The following is a 27,299-nucleotide window of genomic DNA, read 5'->3' on the forward strand; positions in this document are numbered from 1 at the left end:
GGCTTCCAAGCCCCGCTTCTGCTGGGGCCCGGCCCGGCGGGCGGCGGCGGGAGGCGCGGGGCCGGCGCAGGAGCGCGGTGACAGCCCCGCACCAGCCCCCGCTCATTCGCGGCCTCCTCAGTGTCATTTTAAGTTGCTGCCGTTAGCCAATGGGGCTGCTCCCGCCCGCTGACATCACTAACTAGCCAGTTCCCTCCAGCTGCAGAGCGCTTCAGTTTCTGTCTTTTTTTAAACTAAAATGGAGGCTGGTTTCTTGCCTTAAGGAATACATTGCCTTGCCTGCTGGAGCCTAGATGTTGACATGTAACAGAGCTGGCAGCAGGATGGTGGTTGACGCAGCCAATTCCAATGGGCCGTTCCAGCCCGTGGCCCTTTTGCATATTAGAGGTGAGTTATTGTGCGTGTGCGAGTGAATCGCGACCCTCTGGCGAGCTAATAAATGGCTATTGTGGTGCTGCGGTGAGGGGAGCAGGAAGTCCTTTGTAGCCCAGTCCCTTTCGGTCTGTTACAGCCGCAGGAAAACCGGGGGAGATCGAAACCCGTGTGCCAGTAAATGCGTTTTGGGAAGATTTAAGAATTCGTAGAGGCATTGCATGCATAGTTAAAAGCAGGTTTTACTGCCTTCTGCCGTAACTCTCCCATCCCCCTTTCAAGCCGTGCTGATGTCAAAGGATGTGAAGTCACTACCCCAGAAAGGTACTGAGTGGGGGAGGGAAGAGCCAAGTTATCGCTGTACAGTTTCCGTAGAATAAGGGCAAACGTTTGGTGTGCTTCAAAGCCTGTTTTGTGTGAATCGTTCAGATAGAGCTCCTTTAAAACCCACTGCAGCTTGTAAAAGAATTGGGAGTGTTGTTGGGGAGGAAGGGGGGGAAGAGATGTGACATTTGTTATGAAAATATCCTTTATGTATTCAGAAGGCATTTCCTAGAAGAGATGTGGTTCGGCTTTAACAAGCAAGCTCTTATGTGCCTATGGCTTTGTGCAGTTTTGGATGTTAAATTTCTTCACAGAATATGTTCCTTTGGGTTTATAGAATTAGTGCATTGCGAATCTACATTTTATATAATTCACTGGGAAAACACATGTTGGTATGACACTTTTGCTTAATACTGAGTGTGTATCTCTTGTTCAGTATTTTTGCAGTTAGTAAAATTTTGCATTGCTATGGGGGTTTTCTGTGTATATTTTTAGCTGGCTGTTAACAAACCAAAGCTTTTTTTTTTTTTATTGTCTGCCTTAAGGTGGTTTTGGTTTAGAACTTTTTGTGAAAGCAGAACATGTATTAGCTGGGATCGGCACACCTTGAACAATGGCATTTATATGCAAGAAACACAGCTGATACCGTTCTCAGTTACCTTTGCTTCTCAGCTTTCACTGGTGTAGGCTAGCTGTTAGCATTGAAAAGAGTATTTTTTTTTGTTAATATTCCATAGACTGAAAAAATTTTGCTTTGAAAGTTTAAAAAACCCTAAGTGTTCAGGAGCCTGCTCCTTTAAGCAGTAGCACTGGCCTTCATATATTAAGAATTCATGATTGCTCTTTACCTTTTAAAAGAGCCATATCCTCTCTGTCTGAAGTGGAACTGGATGTATTCTAGAAGACTCTAATTTTGGTGTGTGAGTGGGGGGGAAATGCAATAAAATTCCATTGAGTTAGAATAGGGACAGTACTTGTCAAGGGAATATAAATGCAACTGCCTGACCTGTAGATGGGTCTTTGCTTTTCACTCTGTGCAAATCACCTTCATTCTCTAATGGATGCTGCCTTTTGGAAGGGGAGAAGAACCATCTTTTAAAGGTGCAAGTCAGGGAAATAAACGAAGGTTGGAATCAGAATGAGGAAATGTTATCACAATGAACCTTAATAATCCTTTGTCTCAATATGATAACAAGGTTCTTGTCAGTGAATTTATTATCCCTGTTGTTGCTCCAATCAAATACATAATTGTGGAAGCAACAGATTTTAAGAAACTATTCTGAAACTTACTTTCCTAAGACCTAAATTTTTGGTGCACTGGATAATACAGTAGTAAAGTAGTGTTTAAGGGGTTTCGTGGTTTGGTGTGGTGCTTTTTTTCTTTCTTTTTTTTTTAAATGGGTGATGAGAGTAAACTTCTTGTAAGCAATTAAGGAATAACTGGGAGATTGTTTTGCATTTTTCAGGTGATAGGAAATTGAATGGATCTCTGGTACTATAGCCCAGAGGAGTTTCTTGATGCTGGGAGAGGAAAAGCATCTCTTCCATACATACATGCATACAGAAATTGCTTTGGTTTTTATGTGTGTACCTCATCTCACTAGCTGCTCTGATGTTACCAGTACTGATAGGCCTCCAAAATGAAGCCTGTCAGAGCAATACACGCAAAATTATTAGCAGTTAAAAATGAACTGGTAACTCCGAAGCCTAGTGACATATGTTTACTGTTTGTCCCAATCCATGCTACTTTTAAAGTTGTCCTTTTACATCTGTTGCAGTATGGGATTAAATTTCTAGTAGAAGTACTCCTCTTTGCAGCTATAATAGCTAAAACTTAAATGTCAAAAGGGAGGGGAGGCACAAGCCCCTCAGTTGTTTCTAGTAGGTGTAGTTTCTTGTAATAGAGAAGGTACTGCTTTATCACCAATTTAATATAATCTTTAAACTAAAATTTGAGATGATGTATTGTATTTTATTTTACCCTTATATCGTAGGTACCATATTTGGCCTTAATCTTAATTTTAAAAAAATCTGTGAAGCCTTGTGGTCTACACTATCAGGACTTTTTTGAAAATAAAAATTGCAATGTTGCTTTTAAAGTTAATTCTAAAGCACTTTCTGTACCTAGATCATATGGAGTATGTAATGTTTGCAGAATACAAAGGAAATCTTCTGATCCGGCATGGGATGGGAGCTTGCTCCCCTTCTTCCTGCCCCTCCTGAACTGCAGACAGCTTTGTTGTCTGGGCTACTCACAGCTTTGCTGAAACAACACAGTTGGAAAAACAGATGCAAGTGGTTTTTAAAAATGATGTTATGAGTCTTGTGAATAGGAAATAAGGGTGTCAGAATTTCATTGACTGCTGTTGCTGTCCCTGATATCTGCACCATCACCAATACAGAGGAGCAGTAGGTATTTGTAGGATGGGAGGTGTCAGAGCTCCAAATACACTGTCCTCTGCAGTTCATTTGGCTGCCAGTGCTCAAGGTCATCTTGGATATGGTGCAGCCGTGTAATCTTGAGTCAGACTGCTGTAGAAAGAGCTGTGAGAAGTCTTGTTGGGGTTCCCCTTTCACTCAGTCTTTAAGCTCAAGCCCTTGGCCTTGGTTGTTGCTTCAGCTAGGTTGTAGCTATGTGGTTGTCCAGCCACCTAACTCGCTGATCTGGATCCTGATGTGTTGACTACCCGGCTTGGTGTGCCTCTTCACTGTGGACTTGTTCAGCCACCACCAGACTGTTGGCTGACCCTGATCACTGTCAGTACACCTACTTTCCTTTCTTCATTCAGGTACTGGGAGACTATGCCCTTTGTCACAACCAGAGACTGTTGGCAGTTGTTCAAGACCAATGTGTAGAAATCAGGTCTGCAGAAGATGACTTTGGACCTGTTGTTGGAAAATACCAAGCACCAAAAAGAACCTAATCCACACTGAACGCAGGTGGCATGGAGCCATTACTGTATGTTATTTGCTTGTGCTGAAAGCACTGGCTCAGTGAGAGTGTTTGGCCTGCTAGGGTAGTGAGCCCTTGGTCATTCCACCTGCAACAGGCTTTCCAGGAGATCTGAGTTTTGCTACTGCTGCATTGATCTTTCTGGAGTACAAAGATAGTGCATAATGGTCAACTGAGCTGCTTGTCACTGGTTATCATGGTGAACTGAAAACTTACCTTGTATTGAAATGATCCAGAGATTCCAAGAAAATCACAATTTCAGTTTGAGCAGCCATTATTGCTGTGGACTAACTACTGTGGTTTGTGATCCTGGAGAGAGACTTGAGCTTGTAGTTCACTCTGAAACAAATCGTGTAGCCAGAGCAACTGGTTATGGGATATCTGCGTGGGGAACTCCTTTAGGATCTTTGTGCATAGACAGGTCACTAGCTATGAAGATGCCATTAGGACAGTCCAGAGAAGAGGGTTATTAGGTATTATGAATTCAAGACTTTTTGCAACAAGGAGAGAAGCAGAGCTGGATGGTGTTTCCAAGATGTGTCTTTCTCCTTGTGGAGCCCTTCTGGCAGCTAAACCCCTAGGGTGATGGAAGTGCACTCAAGGCCCTGACAGGAGGATCCACATAAATGAGATGAGGCCTGGGGGAAGGAATCAGGACCTTTTGATTTCTATCTCAGCACTTCAAGCAAAGAAAGCAGCTGTAAAAGCAGCATGGATTAGGACAAACAGTAAACGTTTGTCACTAGACTTCAGTTACCAGTTCGTGTCTACTGAGTTGTCTTGCTGAAAACTGTAGCTGTAATACAGAGTGCAGTTGCAGGTATAAAATAATTGTAATTCATTCTATTGGCGGGGGGGCACACATTTTTCATTAGGAATACAGTTCGATGCTGTTAAGAAAAAATCCCTTAATACTGTTTTATCAATAACATAGAAGTAGCCCAAATGCCAGTGTTTTTATGAACTCAAGACACAGATAGGTGAACAAAATATAGGTAAAACTGTGCTCTGGTCTGCAATAGCAGAATTAGTAGAATATAGAAGTTACTTTAGTGGCTTAGTTGCTGGCTGGCTAGGATTGGTAATGTCTGTTCATGCTTTGCAAAAATAATTGTCAAGATGTTTTGCAAGACATACTGAAAGTTGTGTGGGAAGGAGTTGGACTGGGCTATGTACCAACATAGCATCAAGCACCTGTCGGTGGCGTTTTCCCTGAGCTTGGGCCACCTTTGATCTGGAGCTGAAAGGTTACCTGATCACCATGAACTACTGTCAGGTTCTTAAGGCAACCAAGTGCTATCTAGCTATTGCAAGGTGCATTTCCACTTACTTTGTATTTTCATACTTGGCTGTGAAAGGTCAAGTCCCTTTTGACAATGTGTAAACATAGGAAACAACTTAAGTGAGCTGCATATTGCATTCAAACCTGAAGTATGCAATTTATTTCTTAAAGGAGAAGAGCTCGGCACTTTCATTTTAGAAAGAACCCAGCATGTGTTTCTTTTTCTTGAAAAATAATTGACCTGAAGATACTTTTGTCTAACCATACTTGCTAAAAATCATGAAGGCTCTTGCTTTGCAGGAATTGTAATTAAATGGGAAGCAGAGGCCAAAGCTCATACTTCAGAAGTAATACAGACCAAATTCAGCATGCAGAACAGTAGCCATCAATCTCATGATGTACAAAAGGAGGCTGAAAGAACTGGGTTTGTTTGGCCTGAGGAAGGGAAGGCTAAGGAAAGATCTTGTCTTCAACTAGCTGATGGGAGGGTATAGAGGACAGAGCCAGGCTCTTCTCAGAGGTCCACAGTGATTGAGTGAAAAGTAACCAATACGAGTTGCAACACAGGAGGTTGCAATGGTATACAAGGAGAAAACATTTTCTCTGTGAAAGTGGTTAAACACTGGAACAAGATTCCAAAAGGGGCTGTGAAGTCTCTGTGCTTGGAGATACTTAAAACTTGACTGGACAGTGCCATGAGCAGCCGGGTTTATCTAGCTCACCCTGCTTTGAGTGGGGAACTAGGCTAGAAGAAATGAGACAGTCCCTTCTGGTGAAAATTATTCTATGATTCTATCATTCTTTGTTGCATGTGGGACCTAAAAATTAGTGGCCTTTACTGTCACTTAAAAATATTACAATATCAATTTTAATGTACTTTTTTAAAATTTGAAGAGCAATATTCTTATTGTAAACGATCTTTTTTTTTTTTGCTGCTTTTCCCTTCAATTACTAAGGCAGACTTTTTAATATGTTTGGTGCCACCATGCCTATTAGTAGTACTTTTATCTCTGTGTTAACTCTCAATTTTTGGTGTTACAGCGTTTTAAATTGTTCTTATCATGTTTTTGCAAACTGTTAAAGATGGGTGACTGGAACCACATGCAGTATTAAAAATATTGGCACACTAAAAGGATGTTTTGTAATTTCTTAATATTCTGTTAGCAGCTTAGCAATAGTAAAAAAAAAAATTGTGGCAGGTATGTGTGTTTTACAGAACATCTGTAACTCTAAAAGGATCTTCTGAATAAGCTAGAACTCCTAAAGGTACACAGTCAGCTATTTCACTTGCATTTCTTTACATTTATCAGGTTTTGGAAAGATCTAATAGAATGAATTCATTTGCTCAGTATCATGAGGTTTTTCTGTAGCTCTTTTTAACAAGCTTTAAACTGACAATGAATACTGCATTAACAAACTGTGTGACCTCGCTGTTCATCTTCTGTGGTGTTTACGAAAATGTTGAACAGTGTAATTTCTACCACAGATCCTTACAACATGTTTCTGGTAATCTTCCTGCATTATAAAAACATTATGTTAAAAGTCTAAAAATCCAGGGATAATTGTGATTTACCAACTTTCTAACACTTTTAGAGAACTTGATAAATTTCAAGCATAATTTGTTACATGTGTTCAGTTTGCCTTTTTTTGGGTATTAATGTTTTATTATAGTCTGGAACTGGCCTATGCTGATTATGAAAGCATACCTAAAAATCTCAGAAAGTCACCTTTCGTGCTACCGTTTTTGCTGTTAGTCCATCCTTCTCTATTTTCTGTGTAATGATAATCCTCACCTTCACGCACATCTTGCATTTTCCACATAAGTAGGTATTTTTAAGGATATGAATTTAACTGGTCTGAGCATGTATGTTTATTTAAATATTAATTTCCTTTAATGCTTCAATACATTTAAATTTAGTAAACATTTAAGGTATGGTGACTCTTTGTTGTGCGAGTAAAATCTTCCTGGGAAGAAAGGTACATAGAGTAGACATCTTGATCATTTTCTTCAGAGATGCTTCCATCACTGTGATGAATCGTACTAATTCTCTTTCAGTGAATTTAAATTAAAAAATTACAGCTACTTGTAAAATTGGAGGCTTGTTTCTACTTTTGTGGAAATATTCCTGTGCAAAAGACCTTCAAAACTTTTTTTCACTCCTGGTAATCCAAAAAAAGGGTTTTCCCATGTCCATCACACTTCTTCTGTCCTGCTTGTGGGTCATAGTTGTTGTTGGTTTTGGATCAAATGGATAAACCTCGGCTGAGATTTAAAGGAGATAAAAATGCTTGTTCTTCCCTTTTCTCCCATGTGAGCAATTATAATTTGATAATCTGAAGGGCTGAGAACCAGCTGCGTGTTTGGGCTGATACCTGTGCCTTCCTACCAAGCCACGCGGACTCCACTGATACTCAGCTTGACTCCTGGAGTTCATGGTCATCCATCTTGCCAAAAGTTTCTTATATCCTCATATCAAGTTCTCAGCCACTGCTGCTCTTTAGCATTGCTTAACCAGTTGTACACTGAATTGTTAGCTTTGAAACCCATGCACTGTTCCTTTCTAAAAGTGTTGCCTCAAAAAGGAGAAACAAGACCATCTTCCTTAAGAACAAGCAGCAGTTCTGTTAATGAACCTAGGCCTCTCTTATCTATAGGATTGTGAAGTGTTTACTTAAGATTTTCATCAGTTAGTATTAGATAATTATCAAAGGACTTGTCAAAGGACTGATATCGGTACAAATGACTGTGTTACTGTATTGCCTCTTGTACAATTTTGCTAGATTTTTTTGAAGGACATCCAGACGTAGCCACAGTACACAGCCAGACATAGACTGATGGGGTTTTTAATGGGATATACTGAAGCAGCTCACGGGGAGTGTTTTTAATACTTGACCAAGAGCAGATTTAAAGGAGGTTGCTTAGTTATCACTCCTGCTGTATTTAACATGGCAACATGTTTATTAACTCTTCACTTACTGTGAATCACTTTGTATCAGAGAATGTATTTTACCTTGTTACTGCTTTTACTCTGTGTACTCTGTCATTCTGTTATTCCTCTTACTTCACTTAGGGTTATTTTTACCTTTGTATAGATCCTTTGCCCATATGAAGAGTGTATGTGTGAGTTCTGCTGCTGGAAACAATGAGGATGTTAAATGTTCACTGCACTTAACATCTCTCAAGGTATGACTGTAAAATGTCTCTGGAGGGGACTTTTTGTTGAGCTGAAAATTCCGTGAAATTATAGGAAGGTAGTCAGCTGGAATTTTAAGTTACATCTACTGACTCATGATGTAACTTGTGTGCCCTTTCAAGGAAGCAAAATTATATCGGCATAAATGCATATTTTCTTCAATTTTTATTCATACATCAAAAATCTTCTGGTTTGTGGTTGTTGCTATGAAATACATTTTAAGATTAAAATTCAGTGTCATCTGTTTCTGAGGAAAATTTTTATTCCCATTTCTGTTCAAAGCTTTTAATAATTAATTTCAACTTCTGTAGAGTCAGCTAATTCTCTCCATGTGCTATCAAATACTGTTAGCTACTGAAACTGCATTGTGAACCACACAGATTAAGTGAGCACCAGCAGTATTTAATAGATACAGGAATATTTGCATCATATGCAGACAAGATGTTCCTCTGGTGGTGGTGGCTTTTATATTCTAATCTTTATGCCCAAGGTAAACACCCTATACGAGTGAAAGTACAGTCTTGTCAGCCTAACAGAGCTGGTGCTTGGCTTCTGCCTGCATGCTTGTGTCTCAAGTGACAAAACTGAGTTAAATGATGCTCTTGAGTGCATGATGTTTTAAAGCCACATCCACACCCCTTTTAATCAATTCTACTTAATGCACATACAAATCATGCAACATCATTTCTGCTATAATTTGCCAATTAAGTTTTCTTTTTCAAATACAGTTAAAATTAGGTGTGGGGTCTGACTCTGGATTGTTATCAGTAGCAGAAGTGACAGTTTTATGTCAATTTTCATAATTGCTCTCATTACTGATAAGGATCTGAATTTTTGTGAAGTGAATATGTTCTTTATAAGTTACACAAAGAAAAACTGATACATGAAATGTGAAAGATGTAAAAACGAAGTAAAATTATTCATTTGGGACTTTTCTAGTTGTTTGTAGCAGTCTACTAAGTTGAAACACTTTTTCATTTTGAGGACTTTTATGGAAGGCTTTTAATTTGCATTTTTGGATTAAAGCTACCAGCTGTGTGTCTTCACACAGCCTCTAGAACTGAATTGTCATATTGTTTTTGTATTTAAAGTGAAAGCATAACAATGTCAATGGTGTTTCAAAGGTGTCCTATGTTCATTCAAGCCACGCTGGAAAGAAAACTTTAACAAAATGGATCAAAAGTTGAAATCTCATAAATAATTGAAGGAAAAAGGGTGTTGTCTGTCCTTGGGGTGTAATAAGTTGGTTTGTTGGTTTTTGTTTGTGTTTTTCTCCCAAAAAATATTTTCCAAACAAACTGTAACTAGTCTTAACACTAGAATCTTTCTTCTAACCTATTCCCAGAATATTTTTATATCTTTATCTCCTGTTACATCTAATCTTCTTCTATATAAAGTATCTTAAAATCAAAAAATTGATGCATAGGGTTTTTTGAGGACTGTCTATTAAAGTTATTTGCATGCTATAAAAACTTCTGTGTTGTTCCTGTCCCAGTAGGAAATTAAGATCTTACTGAGCTTTGAATCAGAATAAACACATCCTCTCTAAAGTAAAATTTTGAGCATATACTTCACTGTGTAACTTTTCTGACTCCCTCTTATTGGAAACTCAGTACTCATTAATGTAGCTTAAGGGATAAAGAATCCTAAAGCTTATTTTTAAATGAAAGAAATTACAATAAATTTTCTGTTTTCACTGCACATCTGAACCTTCTGTTTAAAAAGAAAATTGTAAATAAAAATAATTAATATTTTGGGAAATGTGCTGGGAGTGAGATGTCTAAACATGTCCAGGGTTTCTGGGCATGCAGCAGTGGGTCAGTCTTGGATTCATAGCTAATAAAGCCAAGCAACTTGCTTGTGCCCTGTAAATTTACAGATTTGTTGGAGGCTCCAATTTAAATGTATTACGTAATTAAATTCTCCACTCCTGCTGTGTGACGGGTGGAAATTTGGTGCAAATTATCACCAGAATGTCAGCTTTTGTGGCAGCTAAGCAGGGACACTGTTGCTAATAGGTACAGTTTCTGTACTTACTAGAATTCCTGTGTGAGACTGAAGATATCTGTTTGAAGGAAATGTACATGTTTTCAGACAGGTATGGTATGAGGAAAATAATGTTGGATTGTGCAGGAATGATTTTTTTTAAGTTAAATGGAAAATTCTGAAGGACTTAATTCCCAACAGAATGTGCAGGTATAGTATATCTTTAATCTTCTTAAAATATGTTGAAAGCACATATTTTAGTACATTTTGAAATGGGCATAATTGGCTTTCTGCTGTATTTGAGTCAAAACTGTCCTTCCTGTAGTTTTTATTTCCTAGCAGGGAACCGCTGGTAATTGCTGTTAGCATTTGAAATAATTGTTGTTAGCGTTTGACATGGTCGGCATCGGCTGCGAAGTTACTGACCTAGCTTTAAAATTATTTCTTTTTCTTCTTCCTAAAACATTGTTGCTATCATGCTTGACCATTTCTTTTACGTGTGTCACATCACACGAGGTGCCTAAATTTCACAGGGTAAGGAAGCATTGCTTATGCCAAAAAATTAGGAAAACTGCACTGAAATGGAAAGTAGGATTTTTTCAGGGAATTAAAAAAAAAAAAAACAACCCCAAAACAAACCCCTAGCACCCTGTGACACTGTAACAGCTAGGAAATTAAGGATTTCTCTCTCTGGGTTTCTAGTAAGTGCTTTGTGTTTAAAAATGGTGTTTGCTGTCATATTAACTGTATGTATGCCAAAAAGCTCTACTGAGAATTCTTTATCTGTTTGGTTTCTCTCTTCCCTTGTTAAGACAGTTTTTTCTTCCAATGTCTATTTGATTATCCTCCCTGTCATTTTTCTCCCTAATTTTCAAGTGGAATTTTTATTTCATTAGCTGAAGCCCATGTCAGCTTGTTTCACTTGTCATTTCCTGTATAAGCGTTCCTGGTTTTCTCTTTATGGTACACTGCCTTTAAAGTATTTATACAGTTATCACTTTTACTCTTCACTTTCTATTTTTAAACATTTTAATATAGTCTATCTTATTTTTCTTAAATATTATTACAAATATATTCTCAAGGATTTTTAAAATTTCATATGGTTTCTAAGCAAATAGTTGACTTTTGATAAAACTCTTTGTAAAACAGGAGCTTAGGTGCAGGGTGGTGTTGGTCCGCTTTTGAAAAATCATTAGATAATTAGGTGCACAGATTATTCACTGTTGATCTACTTTTATCATCATTAGACTTATGATGTACACCTGGAAAAGATGTTATTGGAAGTAATTTCAGTGCCTCGGGTTGTTTAGTATGTAAAAATTATGCTGAATAGTATAAAACAGCAGGCTTTTTTTCTACTTCATCACCAGTCAGTCCTTAAAATGTCCCATCTTAAATCTTTGACAGTTAAATGTTATTACGTAATTTCTCTATCCTCAAAACCACAATGTAATCTTGTAGTTAGGAGATAGCTGCCACCAGCAATAGCCTTCAGCACTGGATTCCCCAACGACTGCAGCTTTCAGAGGGGATTAGTGTAGTGAAGCACCTGTTTTGAGCTTCACTCCAGGACTGACAAGCTTGTGCTTCTCTCATTCCTTTCAGGCTCTCTTAAGCTGTGGGGGTTTTTTGGGTGGTGGCTTTTTTTTTCCTGCTGTTTAATTAGTCTGATAATGACTCACTTGATTCTAACAGCCCTTAATTTTTTTTTTCATTAAATGGAATACATTGCTTTAAAAGACTCATAATCCAATGAAAAGCCGCTCGCTTGAATGAAAATTTAGCCAAGAGATTTCTTTATGTAGAAACCTAAAATTTTAAATGTTGTGTACCTTTCTACATAATGACTTCCAACATCTTGCTCCTGCCTCCCCCCTCCCCACTTCTGTATCATGATTAAGACTAGTTTCATACATAAGCTGTCATAGGTGAAATAACTTTATCTTAAGTGGAGTTACAGCTAGATCCACACTGCAGATCAGCATAGAAGCCCTTGCTTTATTGAAAACGTAAAGCTTGAATGTTCACTACTAACCAGGACTTGTTTGCTGGAAATAAAACTTCTTTAAATAAAACCACTCGAGTACCTGAATGTTCAAAAACTTGAACTGCTTGAAAGTAAAGTAAAACACAGCTTGCTTTTGAATTTTAGGTAGAAAATGTGCCACATATGCATGATTTTAAGCATTGTTTTTAAACCTTATTTTCTGTCAATATATAGGGAAGTAGTTCTCATATTTTGGGTGCCAGTCTTTTTCAAGTGCATTACCGAATGTGAAACAGCAGCAGTTAGGAACAGTGCAGTTTCTCCAAATGCAGGGAAAGGAAAATTACCAATTTGTCATTTCCAATTACAAGCTTCTGTCATCTGAAGAACAGCCAAAAGGTATTTCTGGCAGCAGCTCAGTTCCTTGAAAGCAAAGGAGTGAACATAGCCAGTAATTACAGCTGGTTCTCATTTTCCCCCCCCCCCCCAATGCCTGGACTGCATCATGGTGCCGCATGAAGGCAGCCGATGCAGACAGGGGTCACGCTTTGGAAGTTCAGTCCAATGTGCAGGTACTGCTTGAGATTGGCAACTTCCCTTGTGCATCCACTGAGCTCCTTCTAACTGGCCTGAACAAAACAACTTTACTATGGTAATAGCTGGTTGGAATAAGTGTTTTCTTGTAATCCTTACAGAGTACCTGTAAAATATTTTTAATTGATCAGGACTTGTTTGGGAATAGTGGGCTTTGTTGCTGTAGATCATGCTGAAAGTCCATCTAATCTTCCGTGTTCTGTTTCTGACAGGAAATGTGTTAAGTGGTTAAAAAAAAAAAAATTGAACTACTCTGTAGGAATGTTTACAGGTATAACACATGGTAATTAGAGAATGACCTTAAACTGACAGCTCAATTCTTTTGGAGTAAGCCTGCATTCTTTTATGACACTTCACATCACTTACATGTGCATCATTTTATCTTCATTAGTGCGATAAGGAGCGGACATTTTTTCCTCTTCTGTGCCACTTAAAATGTTTACATATCATGCTCTCTTGTGTCTAATATAAGCACTCTGTTTTTGCATGAATGTTCCTGCGGCTTTGGTTGCTGTGGTTGTTTTTCTTGTTTTAAGCATTTCTTTTGCCAAAAGAAATGCTTAAACGGGATCAATAATGTTCCAAATAAAACAATATAAACGGCAGTATGTTTTATGTGTTTTCTAGTCTTAATGCATGCATACAACAATATCTTGCCTGCTTTGAGTTATCTGCAGCCAAACTCCCACTCCCAGGGTTGCTAGTTATAGTATAAAATGTATTGTATATTGTATATAATTATAGTACTTACTTGTATTCCTCGAGTTTATTTTTAAGTGCTGCTAGAAGTAATAGCTTTAATTAAACTTTTCCATGCATGAGTTGGAAGATTTCTTCCCTGCGCCACCCCCTTATTTCCAAGATCATGTATTAGGATAGAATACTGTTAACTAGGAGAGTGTCATCTCTAAGTAGTGTTAATTATTGTCATCATGATTTCAATAAAATCAGTGAAAACTGTAATAAGTCTGTCAAATAATAGAAATGCAATAAAAATTAAGTTCTTTAACCCAGAAAAGTACTCCTTGCTTAGGATTAGGATAGTAATTTAACCGTTTCAAAATAAGGTAAATATTTTAAATGGAATTTTATCAAATGTTAGACAAGCTTTTGTAATCTTCTTTCTAGTTTTCTGTGATTGTCTCATGTTCTTCTCGTTTTAAGGACTTGATCTTTTGGAAAAAGTGCTAATTCTGGTAAATCCATGTTTTGACAGATTATGTCCTTTTTCCCATGCTTTGCAGTCCCTCTGCCTTATTGTCTGGCAATTTCCATTTCTCTTACTCAAGATACTGAACCCTGATTATTCTTGGAAAAAATGCTGCCATGGTACTATCAACTGAAATGTCTAAGAAAAATTAGCAAGATACTGGACTCCCCATGTTGAAGTGCAAGTATATAGTGCAAGTTACAAAGCTTCACTAAAGCTTTAATGCTGCTTGCTTTTCCAAGGGACGTCAAATTTGAAATACGCTAATACAGGCTTTTGACCAGCAGAAGGGACCGTGTTATCAATATACTTGATGATACGTTCTGGGTAGCACCCTAGTTCACAGTTAACGTTGTTTTTCTATATCATTAAAAACCCTAGCCCTTCAGTAGGTTTGCAGACATGTTTCATAAGATGTATTGTCTACTCGCAAGCAGGAGTCACCTTAAGTGCTCAGACTTTTGCTCTACACCAGTGTCTTAAGGAAGCAGTTACTTTTAGCATGTGATTTTTAGTCCTTTTTTTTTTTCTATGATCTTGTTTTTGCACATGCTCCTTCTCCTCTGTATGGTGGTCTGTGTATTCTTTGACTTAAACCTCTTTGTGTTTCTGTATGAAAAAAATCTGGCTGCCCATTTAAAATGAGAGGAACTGATGTGTGTGTACATAGTCTGGTAGCTATGGGTATCTGACAGTTTTAAAGAAAAAAAAGAGCTATTTTTCTTTTAATTAATTGGGGATCTGTCAGCTGAGCAAAACTGGTACCTCTGCTGAGCCTTTATATGTGAGCAAGAAAGTGCTCATACAACTGAGATGAATTTTATCTTCCTTATGCAAGCTATCAACCATGTCTCTTGTTTTCTGCTTTCAAAATGATGTAACGTAGTGAGTTTTACTGACCACAAATTGTTTTTTGTGGTAGAAGTTGTATCAACTGTTCTTCCTGTCAGGGTACGAGCTAAAAATTTTAAACTTCTAGTTTTATTTCACTTCCAATCTGTGCTAGGAAACAGCTATTTTGTGTGACATCTCTGGGTCACCTACTTACCCTGCCTTGCCTTTTGTCCTCTGTTCAGCAACTATTAAATTACACTGTTGCCATAGAAAAATGGGCTTCTGTGAAAAAGGTACGGATGGATCAATCATCGATGCCAAGTGATGCCACAATTACAATAAAAAACTAAAAATGTAAATTTTATATCTGAAGGAACATAAAAAATGTTATCCAGAGAACAATAAGTTCTCTGCAGTCCTACAATGCAAAAAATATTCATGTGTCATGCAGTATTGAACATATGTTCAGGCACTTCAAAACTGAACTTCAGTTTTTTCTGATTTATTTTTACTTCATCTATTTCTAATTTGCTTAAACCAGACAAAATTTGTTTTAATATGAAGACAGGAAAAATCTTGATTTGTTAGAATATAACTATGTTTTAGTTCTTTAGCTATGCTGTACCTTAAAGAAAAAAAAAAGGTGGTTTTTCAGGGTGCTATAGTCTGTCCTGGGTGCAGAATGATGCCACATCCTGGCTGAGAAGCAAGCAAGGACGGAGGGAGGGCAGTTACCAGTGTGAACAGTTTGTTTGCAGTGAGCTCCTTTACCTTTAACTCACAGTAAGAACAGTTGAAGACATACCTGAAGCTTCCAAGGAATCGGCTTTCATACAAAGTTGTCTGTTTAAATTTTAGCTTTTACAGCCAATCATCTGTGTTCTGCTAAGGCAGTCAGTAGCTGAATACCTGGTCTTTCCCTGGCTGTTCAAACTGAGATATGGACTGAAAGTGCTGCTTTTCAGAGTGAGACACTGGTATATTTAGTCTGATAATAAAAGCACAGCTGGTATCAATTCTACTGTGGAAAGAAACATGTTTTATACTCATCAGCAAGTTTATGTGGCAAGGCCACAGCCTAAGATGATGTTGAAGATTTTAAACTGAACAGTTACTCCTGTATCAATACTGTTAAAATAGAAGGGGTAGAGTTTGCATCTCTGTGGGTTGTTTATGTAAGTTAATCCAACAGTTATCCTGGGATTGGAAGGAAGGAAACTCTGAAAAACCTGAAAAAGGCAAAAGGCTGATCCCTCAGGCCCAGAGGCTTACCTTGCTATCATAGTACTACCTTCTTTTGATATTTTTTCTCATGTATTTTTCCATCTCACAAAAAAGACAGTAGGATAAATAATGCAGATTTAGGCATAAAATATGCCATTACAATATTTGTTTGTGTAAATCTGTGTTAGCAATTGCTGGACATCCAATCCAAATGTAAGACTGAAATTCTTTGTGATTTTGAAAAACTCTATGCTCCTATTCCAGTAGGAGACCAGAAACAGTACTCATTTAAAGTATGATTACTGATAGGAGTAAGTGTTTGGATTGAATAAAGAGTCTTAAGATTATACTCGTGCTACTGGTTAGAAACAAATTCTGTGAAAATTATATAAATGGTGGCTAGCAAAGGGAGGTGGGGGTGTGTGTATGGGGTGTTTTGTTTTGATTGAGGGGGCATTTGGTGTTGGTTTTGGTTTTGTGGGGGTTTTGTTTGTTTGGGGAGGGAGGGGGAGTTAAAAACATTGCTTGGTGAATAGCTCCAAATATCAGTTTTGGAATAATTGTAAGGAGTAGCTTCTGAATAACAATGGCCTCCCCATGGTCATTGGGGAGTGGAGCACCTGAGTTGCTCAACTATGGAAACTTTTACTTAATGGCACTCTCTTCAAATATGTCAGTTAACTTTAGCAGTTGGAAGTCAGGGGTTATTGTTTAATTGAAGTGGAAGGTGATGTAGAAATCGCCATGCAGTTAACTGAAAGAACGTAGCCAGATAGTCCCTGGCATGTGGCTGAAGATAAATGACTTCTCAGGGCATGTCAGAGTTGGTCTGCAGGTGTGCGTGCATGCATTCTCTGCACAAAAATGATGGTCTACTCAGGTCAGCTTCTTAGCCACCTTCTATTTGCTGTCATACTGAAATCAACCTTTCAAACCTTAAAAGTAGAGATGATCTTGGTTTGATGGCAAGTACTCCAGACAAGTACCACAAGAGATTTGAGGTCTGGACACTTGAAAACTATTGATGAACGCTTCTAAGGACGGGGGGGGGAGGAGGACACCAAACAAACAAAATACAGTTCCTTAGAAATACGTGAGGTTCTCAGTTTGCATAAAGAACATCTCTGCTAGAATACCAAGGATGACCGAGGTACTTAAGATAGTCAAGCCACTTCAAAATAAATGGTATGGGAGGTGGCTTGCCTTGTGAGGGTGTTTCTTGACCCTCGTAGTTGTCAGTCTTTAACTTCCGAGATTAGTAGTAATTATAGCGTTAATGCTTCTCTGCTTTCAGGGTAGTGTACTGTAAATCACTGTAATTGCATGTCCATTACTTGTATGATTATAGTCTCTATTTAGGCTTTGGATTTTGTGGAGTCATACATTCATAACGCAGTATCCCTAAGTGAAATTGTGGTGTTATGCTTCAGGTTGAACTACTTTCCGTTTTACAGTTAATTGGGAAAAGGTAACACTCCAACCACTTCGTACATCCGAGACTTCTTATGTTCAGGTCATAAATTCGGCTGGCTTTCGTTATGCGAACTACTCAAATATTCTTTTTCCAGGAGAAATTATTCATTGCTATAACTTTTAATCCAAATAGACAAAAGCATGTGTATTCAGACACAAAATTTGCATGGGCTTAAAGTACCCTCAACTTGTTCACAACACTGGACAGGAATTTTGGTTTATTTGCCAGAAAGTTGTTGCTCTGTTTAGAGACACCTCTCATTTAGCACCTTCTTTCTAGTTCTTGAAGTTTTCACTATCCCAGATGTCTTGGTGACACTGAAGTCTGTAACTGGTTATGGTTTTTTTCATGTATTCTACATTTCATTCCGTATGTTCTTCAGGGCTATTACTTTACAGATTTTTTTTTTTACCCCCCCCCCCCCCTTGAATTAAGAGCAATTCAGTGTCCATAACTTAAAAAAAAAAAAAAAGCCAGCTGTTTTAATCCAAATATGTCCTCCAGGTTTATTATAACAAAAGTACTTTTGAAAGCAACTTCTCTTGGGGAGGGAAGAACTACTCCAGCTTTTGTTAAGGAGAAGTTTGTCAGGCACTTAACGGAGAGCAACTCGTCGTATTTAACTAATCAACTGGACTGTAGATATCTGTCAGACATTCAGTTTATTAGATTGTACGTGCATGTGTTAGGTTCTGTGTGCTTGTATTCAGTAGTACCACTTGAAATCCTTTGGTAGCTCTTGCTGCTTGTGTTTAAGAAAATTTTAGCATTTTATGATAGTCTAAGGAAAAAGAAAAGCCATCAACTGGAAGAAGTGGGAGTAAACTGCAGAAATATTTACAAAGGCAATCTAGTCTTACTCTGTTTTTTAACATGCTATTAACGTTTTAGCAGTTCTTATCTAACAATAAAAAAGTCATTATTGCAGAAACGTAAAACGTGTTATGGTGCAAGTCTAACCCTTGTACATGTGAAACAAACATTCAAAGTAGTGTTACAAATTGACCAAATAGTTGAAGATCCTAAGTGTGTTGCTCCAGTTTCTTTAAATATTTATTGTGTTAATGAAGTTTAAAAAAAAAACAAAAACCACCAAACCTTGAATAGTTGTTCTGTGCCTAGATGTGGTTACTGCAGCCTGTTGTGTTGTAGGAGGCACTTGATACAAAAATGGACTTCGTGAGGCGGCAGCTCCCAGGTTTAAAAAGTGGCTCTGGCTTAAATCTAATGCTGAAACTGAAGATCCACCCATTTATCTCTAATATTAAAACCAGAGTATTTCTGCAAATGTGGCATAATATTCTTTACACAAATTGAGCTGTTGGGGGAATTCCTTGAGGCATTTTTTCAAGTATGTATTTTTTCCATGCAGTATCTATTTCTGGCAAAGGCAAGTATGCATCACTGTTGAAATTTTATTAAATCATCCTGTCATGTACAGTGTATTTTACTGGGGTTCATACTCTGGACCATTAGATTGCTGAGAGTTGTTTGAAGATTCAGAAAGCCTGCTGGTCGTCTTAAACACTGCTATGCCTGTGTCTCGGGAAGTAAAAATGGGGAGAAGAGTAAAGTCCGCTACAATATAACTTATAACCAATTATTTTCACTTTTCAGATGTTCCTCCTGCTGATCAAGAAAAGCTTTTTATCCAGAAGTTACGACAATGTTGTGTACTTTTTGACTTTGTTTCTGATCCACTAAGTGACCTAAAGTGGAAGGAAGTAAAACGAGCAGCTTTAAGTGAAATGGTAGAATATATCACACACAATCGCAATGTGATTACAGAACCTATTTACCCTGAAGTTGTACATATGGTAAGTGATTTGACAGTGATAACTATTTTGATTTTTTTAATTCACAGTTGCTTCTTCAGCTGTATCAATTTATCTTAAGAAATCTTACTGAAATCTTCAAAAAAGATTAACTATGTTTGCACATCTGCAAAATGGTAATATAACAGTGCTTTTAAATCCCATTGACAGTGTTGATTCCTCTTGTTGTAAGATAGAAAGTAGACACATGTATGAAGCAGAAGTAAATTATGGTTTAAGTTGGCAAAAAATGAAATCTTGTATTAAAAAAAAAAAGGCGGGGGGGTTTTGCTTTTTTCCCCACTGATGTTTTTTGGAATGGGTGTTTATAAAATACATCTAGCTGTTAAACCATGTAGATTGCAAAACTGAAAATTTGAAAAAAATTTAGACTAAAATTAAGATCACCTGTGCAAGCTTGACACTTGATCTTATGTAATCCCATTCAGTACCAGCGATTTATTTTATTCTGTATTCAGAGGTGAGAATGAGAGTCAGACCTTATTTAGTACATGGGATGGCAGATGAGGGTTCTGCGGGAGCAAGCTATGTGAACCATTCAGACCTGCGTTGTTCCTCCCTGTTCACTATCCAAATCCTAGCCAGCTAGACCCAGTTTATTCTTCTGTCATGCCGAAGTCCACTCCAGAGGAGAAGTCCGTGAAACTATGAGGGAGTCTTTCAGCTGTCATTGTGGTGACTAGACACCGGTTGCCTGGAGTAGCAGTTGGGTTGAGGTCTGTAGCCATTGTCTGCAATACACTGAGAACAGAAAGCATCTTTTAAAATAGCTAACTACTAAGCCTTCAAGAAGCTCTTGACTGTGTGTGACATGATGTTTTTTCCCCGAGACTTTATAGCTTGAGGTGAATTTTCAGGGGGATGAGAAACCAGTGCATCTTTAACATAAATATGAACTGAGTCAAATTTTGAGGTCCTCCTACAAATCAGAGTCTTTGAAGCTGCTTCAAAGACTCTAAGGATTTATAGTATGAAAGATGTTGCTTATTCTGAAGATTGCTTGTTATCTAAATCAGCCATAAGTGTTTACTGATAAAGAAGTTGTTTTCATGAGAACTGAGTATATGAGGATTACATATAACTTGATGTCAAACATGTACACAAAGCATTGTGGATGGTTAATGAGGAGATGTGGGATCATGGCTTTTCCCATGTTTTGGTAGCTTATTTATATCTCTGAGTTTTTCTAATTGATTGCTTGTTTTGGAATACTTGACACTGATGAAGGGGGAGTTATGAAAGAGAATAAGCTTGCTGAGACTTCATTTAGGTAAAATGGAGTTCATGATGAGTTCTTGAATATCTATGTCAGACATCAGTGTTTGCTCTGCGTAAGAAGTCTTAACTGCCCATAATTTGATAACTTTTGCCTTATGTGCCTGCATTATCTTCCTCCATCAAACAGTTAAGGCCAGAATACATTTGGCTGAGGAGAATATATACTTTATTTGCTTTCAGATGCAACTAATGGTAATAAAGCCTGCACTTCAGTCAGTTTAATAAATCTTGGTGCAGAATTTGGCTGCTATTTTAATTGCCAGTGTTTTGCTGGGAGCACGCAGCATCTGTTTGCCAATTCTTTCAGTCAGTTTAAAATGCTTTTTATGTGCAAGGTTCTAAAGGGTGCAGGGTTTCCTTGCATGGGACTTACACAGCACTGCAATAGACACTGTCAGTGAAGGCACCTGGACTAGTATCAGTTCAGACAGTTAAAGTTCAGACAGCAGGTTTTTTTAGGCTGCTTTTACGGAACAATTTTCTTTTGGTCATCTGTTCTGAAACAACTATATTCCTCCTGCAGTAGTAGTATCAGCTTCTTTCTTTTAGGCATGTACGTGTAGGTTGAGGTGTACTTTTGCTAAGTTCTAGCAGTAGATTTGAGTGGATTGTGTGGATTTTAAGGAAAAATAAATCTAATGTCTTTTTGTACTTTAAGACTCTTCCAAGAGACATTGATAAGTTGTGTGCTGCTACTGCCACTGAATTATATTAATAAGGAATAGTGTTTTCAGTAAAATTATGAGAGAGATCAAGAAGTACTCGGATTTGAGAGTGGTTTTGGTTTGGAAAGTTTGTGAAGTTGGTAGTTGGCATAGGAATTAGGACTTTACTGTGCTATTCTGTTCATCTTCACAATTTGGAGGTTATTCATTTATGTATGAGTATATATAGGTATACATGCATATATATGTGTGTGTGTATAATCTTCATTTAGTTTTGTTAACATATTATTTAGGCCAAACACTGAGGGCAATGCATTTCACAAGTTATCTGTTTAATGATAATAAAATAGTATTTTTCCTTTTCGATAGCTTCAAATCTTATTTTTCTCTGACAAGAGAAGCATCTACCTTATCATTGGGGGGTTCTTTATAATTCTAGTGCTCATGTCATGTCCATCCACCCCACCCTCATCCTTCTTTTTTGCTTCAAGTGTCCTGGGCTAATTTATAGTAAGCTCTTGTCTTTAACCTATATATTCATCTAGTGGCTTAGTTCAATTATTTAATGTCAATCATAAGTCTTCTTTTCAAAAGATATGAGAGAAATTAATTTCTAAAATTGATTTAATGTTATTCTCGAGAGTGGATCCAAGAGTTTCTTCTCTTTCTTCCTCAGAGCCAGCTGATGTGTCCTCCAAATTCCTTTTACATTTGTAAGCAAAGATGTGATGGGAAAGGCGATGTTTTTATTAAATGCTTGTATAATAAGTTCCATTTCTCAGGTATAATATAGTATATAGGTATAATATAATAAGGTTGAACTGATTAGCCTCGGAGCAGGAACTTACTTCTTCTCAAAACTATAAGATGTAGTCAAATGTCTGAATAAATCTTGTAAATGTAAATGATGAATTTAGTGGGGTGTTTTTGTCAAAAGCATCAGTTACAGATTCTTATTTAGAAAAGAATATATGCTTTTTTTTTAGCTTGGCTTTTGAAGAAAACAGGGCTTTATAAGAATGTTCTGTTATGCACTAGTTTTTCAGAACCTCAGACACATAGGATATTAGTTTTGTAGAACTTTGTGAGAATTGCTAGCTATGTAGAATACAGACCTAAATTAATGCCTCTTTCTGTCTCAGGAAAGGATGGGCAATATCTGGATCGTATCTGTTTTAAGCGGGACTGTGAAAGTGAACGTCAATATGAATATTCACTTCCCCAGCTAGCCAGCCAGAGGGTATTGAAGAGACCTGAGAGAGGCCAGGGCAGTACTGGATGTGGAGGTCCAGGGTCGTAGTGTTCTGAGAAAGAAGTAGATCAGAAGCTTGTATAAATATAGCTTACTTATTTCTGTAGTGCTCAGAATAATTTCCTTAGTGGTGGTGATGATGAAGTACTTGTGGATGGTAAATTAACATTTTTGTGAAGCATATACGCTAATATTACTCTAAAAATTGATAATATATAGGAACAGATCTAATTTTATAACTAGGTATTTTCAGCAACCGAAGCAGTTTTCACTGCAACTTTTCATGCATTCAGCAAATGAAATTACGTACCCAGTTATACATGTGGGGAGGTTGATTTTTTTTTTTTGCTTTGAGAGTTTTGTGGGTGTGGCTTTTTTTTTTACTCTGATATTTGGTCTAGAATAAGAGATTTTACTGTGAATAGAAGTGTATTACTTGTGGCTCTAGTTATTAGCTTTATTCACATGAATATAGAAGGTGCAGACTTTTGGATTATATAGCTTGTAATTCAGAGCTGTTCATGTCAGGCTTCACTCACGCTGCTCAGCAGAAGGGAGGAGAAAATATGTAATGATATCTCTGATGCTTATTTACTTGAAAATGTTCTTCAGTGTTACACGAAATGGGCCACCAGAAAAACAGGGTGCATAACTACCATTACAGCAAACATATCTGTGAAGCGGTAAAAATGCAGGTTGTCTGCTTTTCCTTTTTTTGTTCTCCCATCCTCGTAAATTATGTCCTTTGGAGTCAAGTATTGTCAGTGCTAACAGCACAGAGGGAATTTTGGCACACTAGCCCAGTTTTCATAGACTCAAATTTCATAGATGGGGGGTGAATGTGTTTAAGTTATGCTATGTTTACTTAGTACTTCTATGGGAATTTGGCCTTAGAGGAAATTAGGCTTTGCAGCTTGTGTCTTGTCTGTTTGGGCAAAAGACTGAGGCATTAGGAAAAAGATCAGCCATTTGCCAGAAAGGTAAAGGTCTTACTGATATTAATTCATTGTAAATTTTCCTAAATTTTGATGGCTTCAAAATCTCTCGAGACAAGAGAGTTTAAAGTTTCTGCCTTCACCAAGAGATGCTACACGTTGGTTTGAGCAGTTTTGTGGTCCGTTGGCCAAGGATATAAAACACAAAACAGATCAAATCAGGCTTCATTACCTTAGCAAGTTTTAAATTTCAAATCTAGTCTTTCTAGGTTTATTTTCTTGGAAGACCACTGATTATTGTAAATCTTCACCATATGTTTTTAAACAAAGGTTGGAGGTTGTCAGTTGCTTCATGTCCATGCAAAATTTCAAAAAGGGAAACGTGAAGGTGTATTAGCTTTACTTTTAATTCTCTGAAATCATAATTACTCTGATATGCCAGTCTCAGTCTGTATCAGACCTGCATCTCGGTTGCTGAAATTAAGAAAAACAGAGCATGAGCATGACTCTTCCTTCATGGGAATATGATGTAATTCTTGCAGATTTAGCTGATGCAGTTTGATACTGCCTCCCACTGTCTGCTCTGCCATCTGTCAGATGTGAGATGGCAGGACAGCACATACATATGCTCCTTAGCCCTGCCAGTTAATAGGTAATTCACCGCATTATTTTAAACTGTGAATGGAGGTGTCAATGAAAAGAAGTCAGAATGTGAAGAGGGAAACATGACATTCTGTTGCTCTTCCCAGAATCCCACCAAAGATGGGTGGAATGCATTCCTCTGCAAAGTAGCATCTTTAAACTGAGACAGCTTAATCTTTCAGAGCTTTCAAGTAATCTTCAAATTATCAACAAGAAAGCTTTGATGCTATTTAAAAACAAAACAAACAAAAAAGCCCCAAAAAAGACCAAAAAACCCAAACCAACCAAACATACACCACCACCACACCCCCCCAACCTCAGTAAAACCTGAGAAAAGAATAAAAATCTGTATGGCACATGTGATTATTATCTGTGATGGAATTTGAACATAACAAAGATTGAAACTGTGGCACAAAGAATAAATTTTAAATGTGATATTGAAGTAGACCTTGCATTCTGAATAGCTGCATTACAAGTAAACTCAAACTTGTAGGATTTAGGGTTTTTTCCTTAAATTGAGCTGTATTATACACTTGTTGAAAGCATAGGAACCTTTCAGCTGATGAAATAAATAAAATGTTCTTTTGCATCCTCAAATAAGACATTCAGTTCAGTGCAAGTTCCAATGGAGTAATCTTTTTTTTTTTTCCTAGCTGGTCCTGGATATGCCCTGTACTGGCATGTTTGCTGAGCCAAGTATTGGTTTTCTTGAAAAGGCTCTGTAAATGTTTCTGCTGCTCCTGGTGATGTAGCCTTTTGCAAAGAATTTTCCTTTTCCTGACAAATCAGCTTGTCTACCCTGTTGTCTCTTACTTTGCCAGACTTGGGAAAATCTGAGAATACATTTCCTCTAAATAGTTGCAAAAAGACACCTCCAATCTGTTACAGCAATAGAATATCCATAACAATGTATAGGTTAACCCTTACCAGTACTTGTGGTACATATTTAGAATGGAGTATGTGTGCCTTATAGCCAGCTGTAGCTGATTTGATAAATCAGTTTTGTGCATGATGTAGATCTCCATTCAGCATAGCCACTGTTCTCATTGTGAGCAAATGTCTACCAAAAATTACTTTAAAATACCTTAGTGTTTTTATAAAGCACAAAATGATTTGTGTATTTGAAAGCAGAATTTACTTTAGTGTTATAAGTAGGAGTAGACTTGAAGATAATTTCTTTATGGAGTCTAATATACTCAATCATTATGGAAGGGTTAGGGCAGTACACTACTATGTTTTTATTTTGGCAGTCTTATAATTTCTGCAATGTGTTCAAGCTGCTAAGAGACTGAGATATTTGTCTCTAAGGATCATTTTGAAGTAGTGGAGGCAGTTTAGTTACTAATTTGAATTGATCTTTATTTTTTCTTATTCTGTACAAAAATAAGTTTAGACTGCTTGGTACTGGCTCAATAATGAGTAAGCAACAAAATTGAACAAGAAGGTCTCTACTGGGTGCACTTACATGGCTAAATAGATTACATTTTTCTACTTGCTCAGCAATTTGGTTGTCTCCTACCAATGTCTGCCCTACCTAATACTCTGGATTACAAGTGGAATTGAGGAATTAGTCTCTTTCCATTACTGACAGCCATAGCTGTCTTGCATATACAGATAAAGGCTTTTTGCAGGTTTTTCTTACTGGCATGCACAGAAACCTGTTCCCTTCAACTTGGTCAGTAAAGTTTTAATTATTAACTCCTCAGGGTGTGAGAACAACCATTTGAATCACTAGCTAGTTGTTCCTTGTCCACAGAGAAGCCAGCTGGTTTTGCTAACTATCATTTCAGGTGGAGAATTTAGGATACTGCAGACCTTTTAAATCTTTGCACCATTCTAGGTAAGGTTACTCTTGAGAATGCGTGCTAAATTTATCCCAAAAATCATGTGAGTCTCTTTTTTTCAGCCAACAAATGTGTTTTACTTTGCATTTGCAATTATATGCATTGTATAAATGGATAGAAATGTGATTATTTCTGATTATTTTTTTATTTTAAAAAATTCAAGCTACATGCATTTAGTGATGAGGTTGATTTGCCTAGAACAGGACCTCATAGAAAAGTTTTCTGTCCATATAACAGGGAATGTTTTTTTTTCTCTTTATTAGGGACTTTGAAACTCTGTTCATGTTAGAGGTTTGTGAAAAGTACTACTTTGGTTCATACACCATATGAATGTGTGTCTAGACGAGCACTTGAACACAAAAATAATTTATCTGTGTATATATCAACAACTTAAGCAATTCATCTTTGTAGTCTGCTCCACTTCCATGAGGATGCTAAATGGTTTTCAGGGGTTTGAGATTTCAGATTAAGTGAAAGATTAAAGGATTAGGATGTGCATTTCTCCCCTCTCAGTGCCCCTGTGATGTCAGGTAGATGGACATGTTTTAAGAGAAATACCGCTCAGAGGGGGAGGGAGGAATTTGGTTTTGAAGTGTTTCCTTGTGTGTATACCCACGGTGTGAAACTGATATTTTACAGAAAAGAACAGTTGGGGGTAATCTTTGTTTTGCATCTCTGCTTCTGACTTCCACTTTTGCAGGTTGTTACAAGGCCTTGTAAAGTGTATATATAAAAAATGTTTGTGTAAACATTTTATATACGTTTGCTTGGGTTTTTAAAACGTGTGTGTGTAAAGAGATCAGAGCAATATTCTCATAAAACATGTCCGGACAGTAGGTTTGTGCTTGAAAGAGTACTGTGTGGAAAAGCGTTTTCCAAGTTAGAAATCTTTAAAGAAGAATTAATGTACCTCATTATTGTTTAAACTTATATAGCTTGTATTTTTGCAAATACTAATTAAAATAGTTCATGTAAAGAATTCTCAGTCAAAACAATCTTTGAAGTCTTTTTTTAATCATTCACTTGTTTCAAAATTGTTAAAGGCACATGTGATTTCAGTTTGCAGTTAATATGTTTCGAACATTACCACCATCTTCCAATCCAACGGGAGCAGAATTTGATCCAGAGGAAGATGAACCGACCTTAGAAGCTGCATGGCCTCATCTACAGGTATTTAAGGAAGACTAGGAAGTCAGTCTAACAAAATTTTGACATTAAAGTAATTGTTTATTGACTCAAAATTGTTTAGTTTGTGTTTATCTCAAGTCAATTACATTTCTCTGCAATATTTAAAATATTTCTTGAATTTAAACTGATAATCTTTGAAAAAAGTTTCAGTTAGTATATTAGAGGTTAAAGGCTCGTTTCTTGCGGTACAGATGTAACTGCTTTGGTTTTAAATGAGCTTCAGTTT

The 27,299-nt window shown here is 37.3% G+C and overlaps 1 protein-coding gene across 3 annotated transcripts in view; it reads left to right on the forward strand.

The window, feature by feature from the left end:
• Positions 1-27,299, forward strand: part of PPP2R5C (protein phosphatase 2 regulatory subunit B'gamma) — an 82,862-nt gene that overhangs the window by 31,171 nt on the left and 24,392 nt on the right. For 2 of the 3 annotated variants that reach the window (XM_072864394.1, XM_072864395.1), the window contains exons 4-5: positions 19,052-19,251; positions 26,945-27,055. In XM_072864394.1, coding sequence (XP_072720495.1) covers positions 19,052-19,251; positions 26,945-27,055 — 311 coding nt within the window. Of the gene's footprint in view, positions 1-179; positions 388-19,051; positions 19,252-26,944; positions 27,056-27,299 lie in introns of those variants that run through there. The other variant, XM_072864396.1, reaches the window with a different exon arrangement.

The sequence above is a fragment of the Ciconia boyciana genome, chromosome 6 (assembly GCF_034638445.1).
Source record: "Ciconia boyciana chromosome 6, ASM3463844v1, whole genome shotgun sequence".
Classification (NCBI taxonomy): domain Eukaryota; kingdom Metazoa; phylum Chordata; class Aves; order Ciconiiformes; family Ciconiidae; genus Ciconia; species Ciconia boyciana.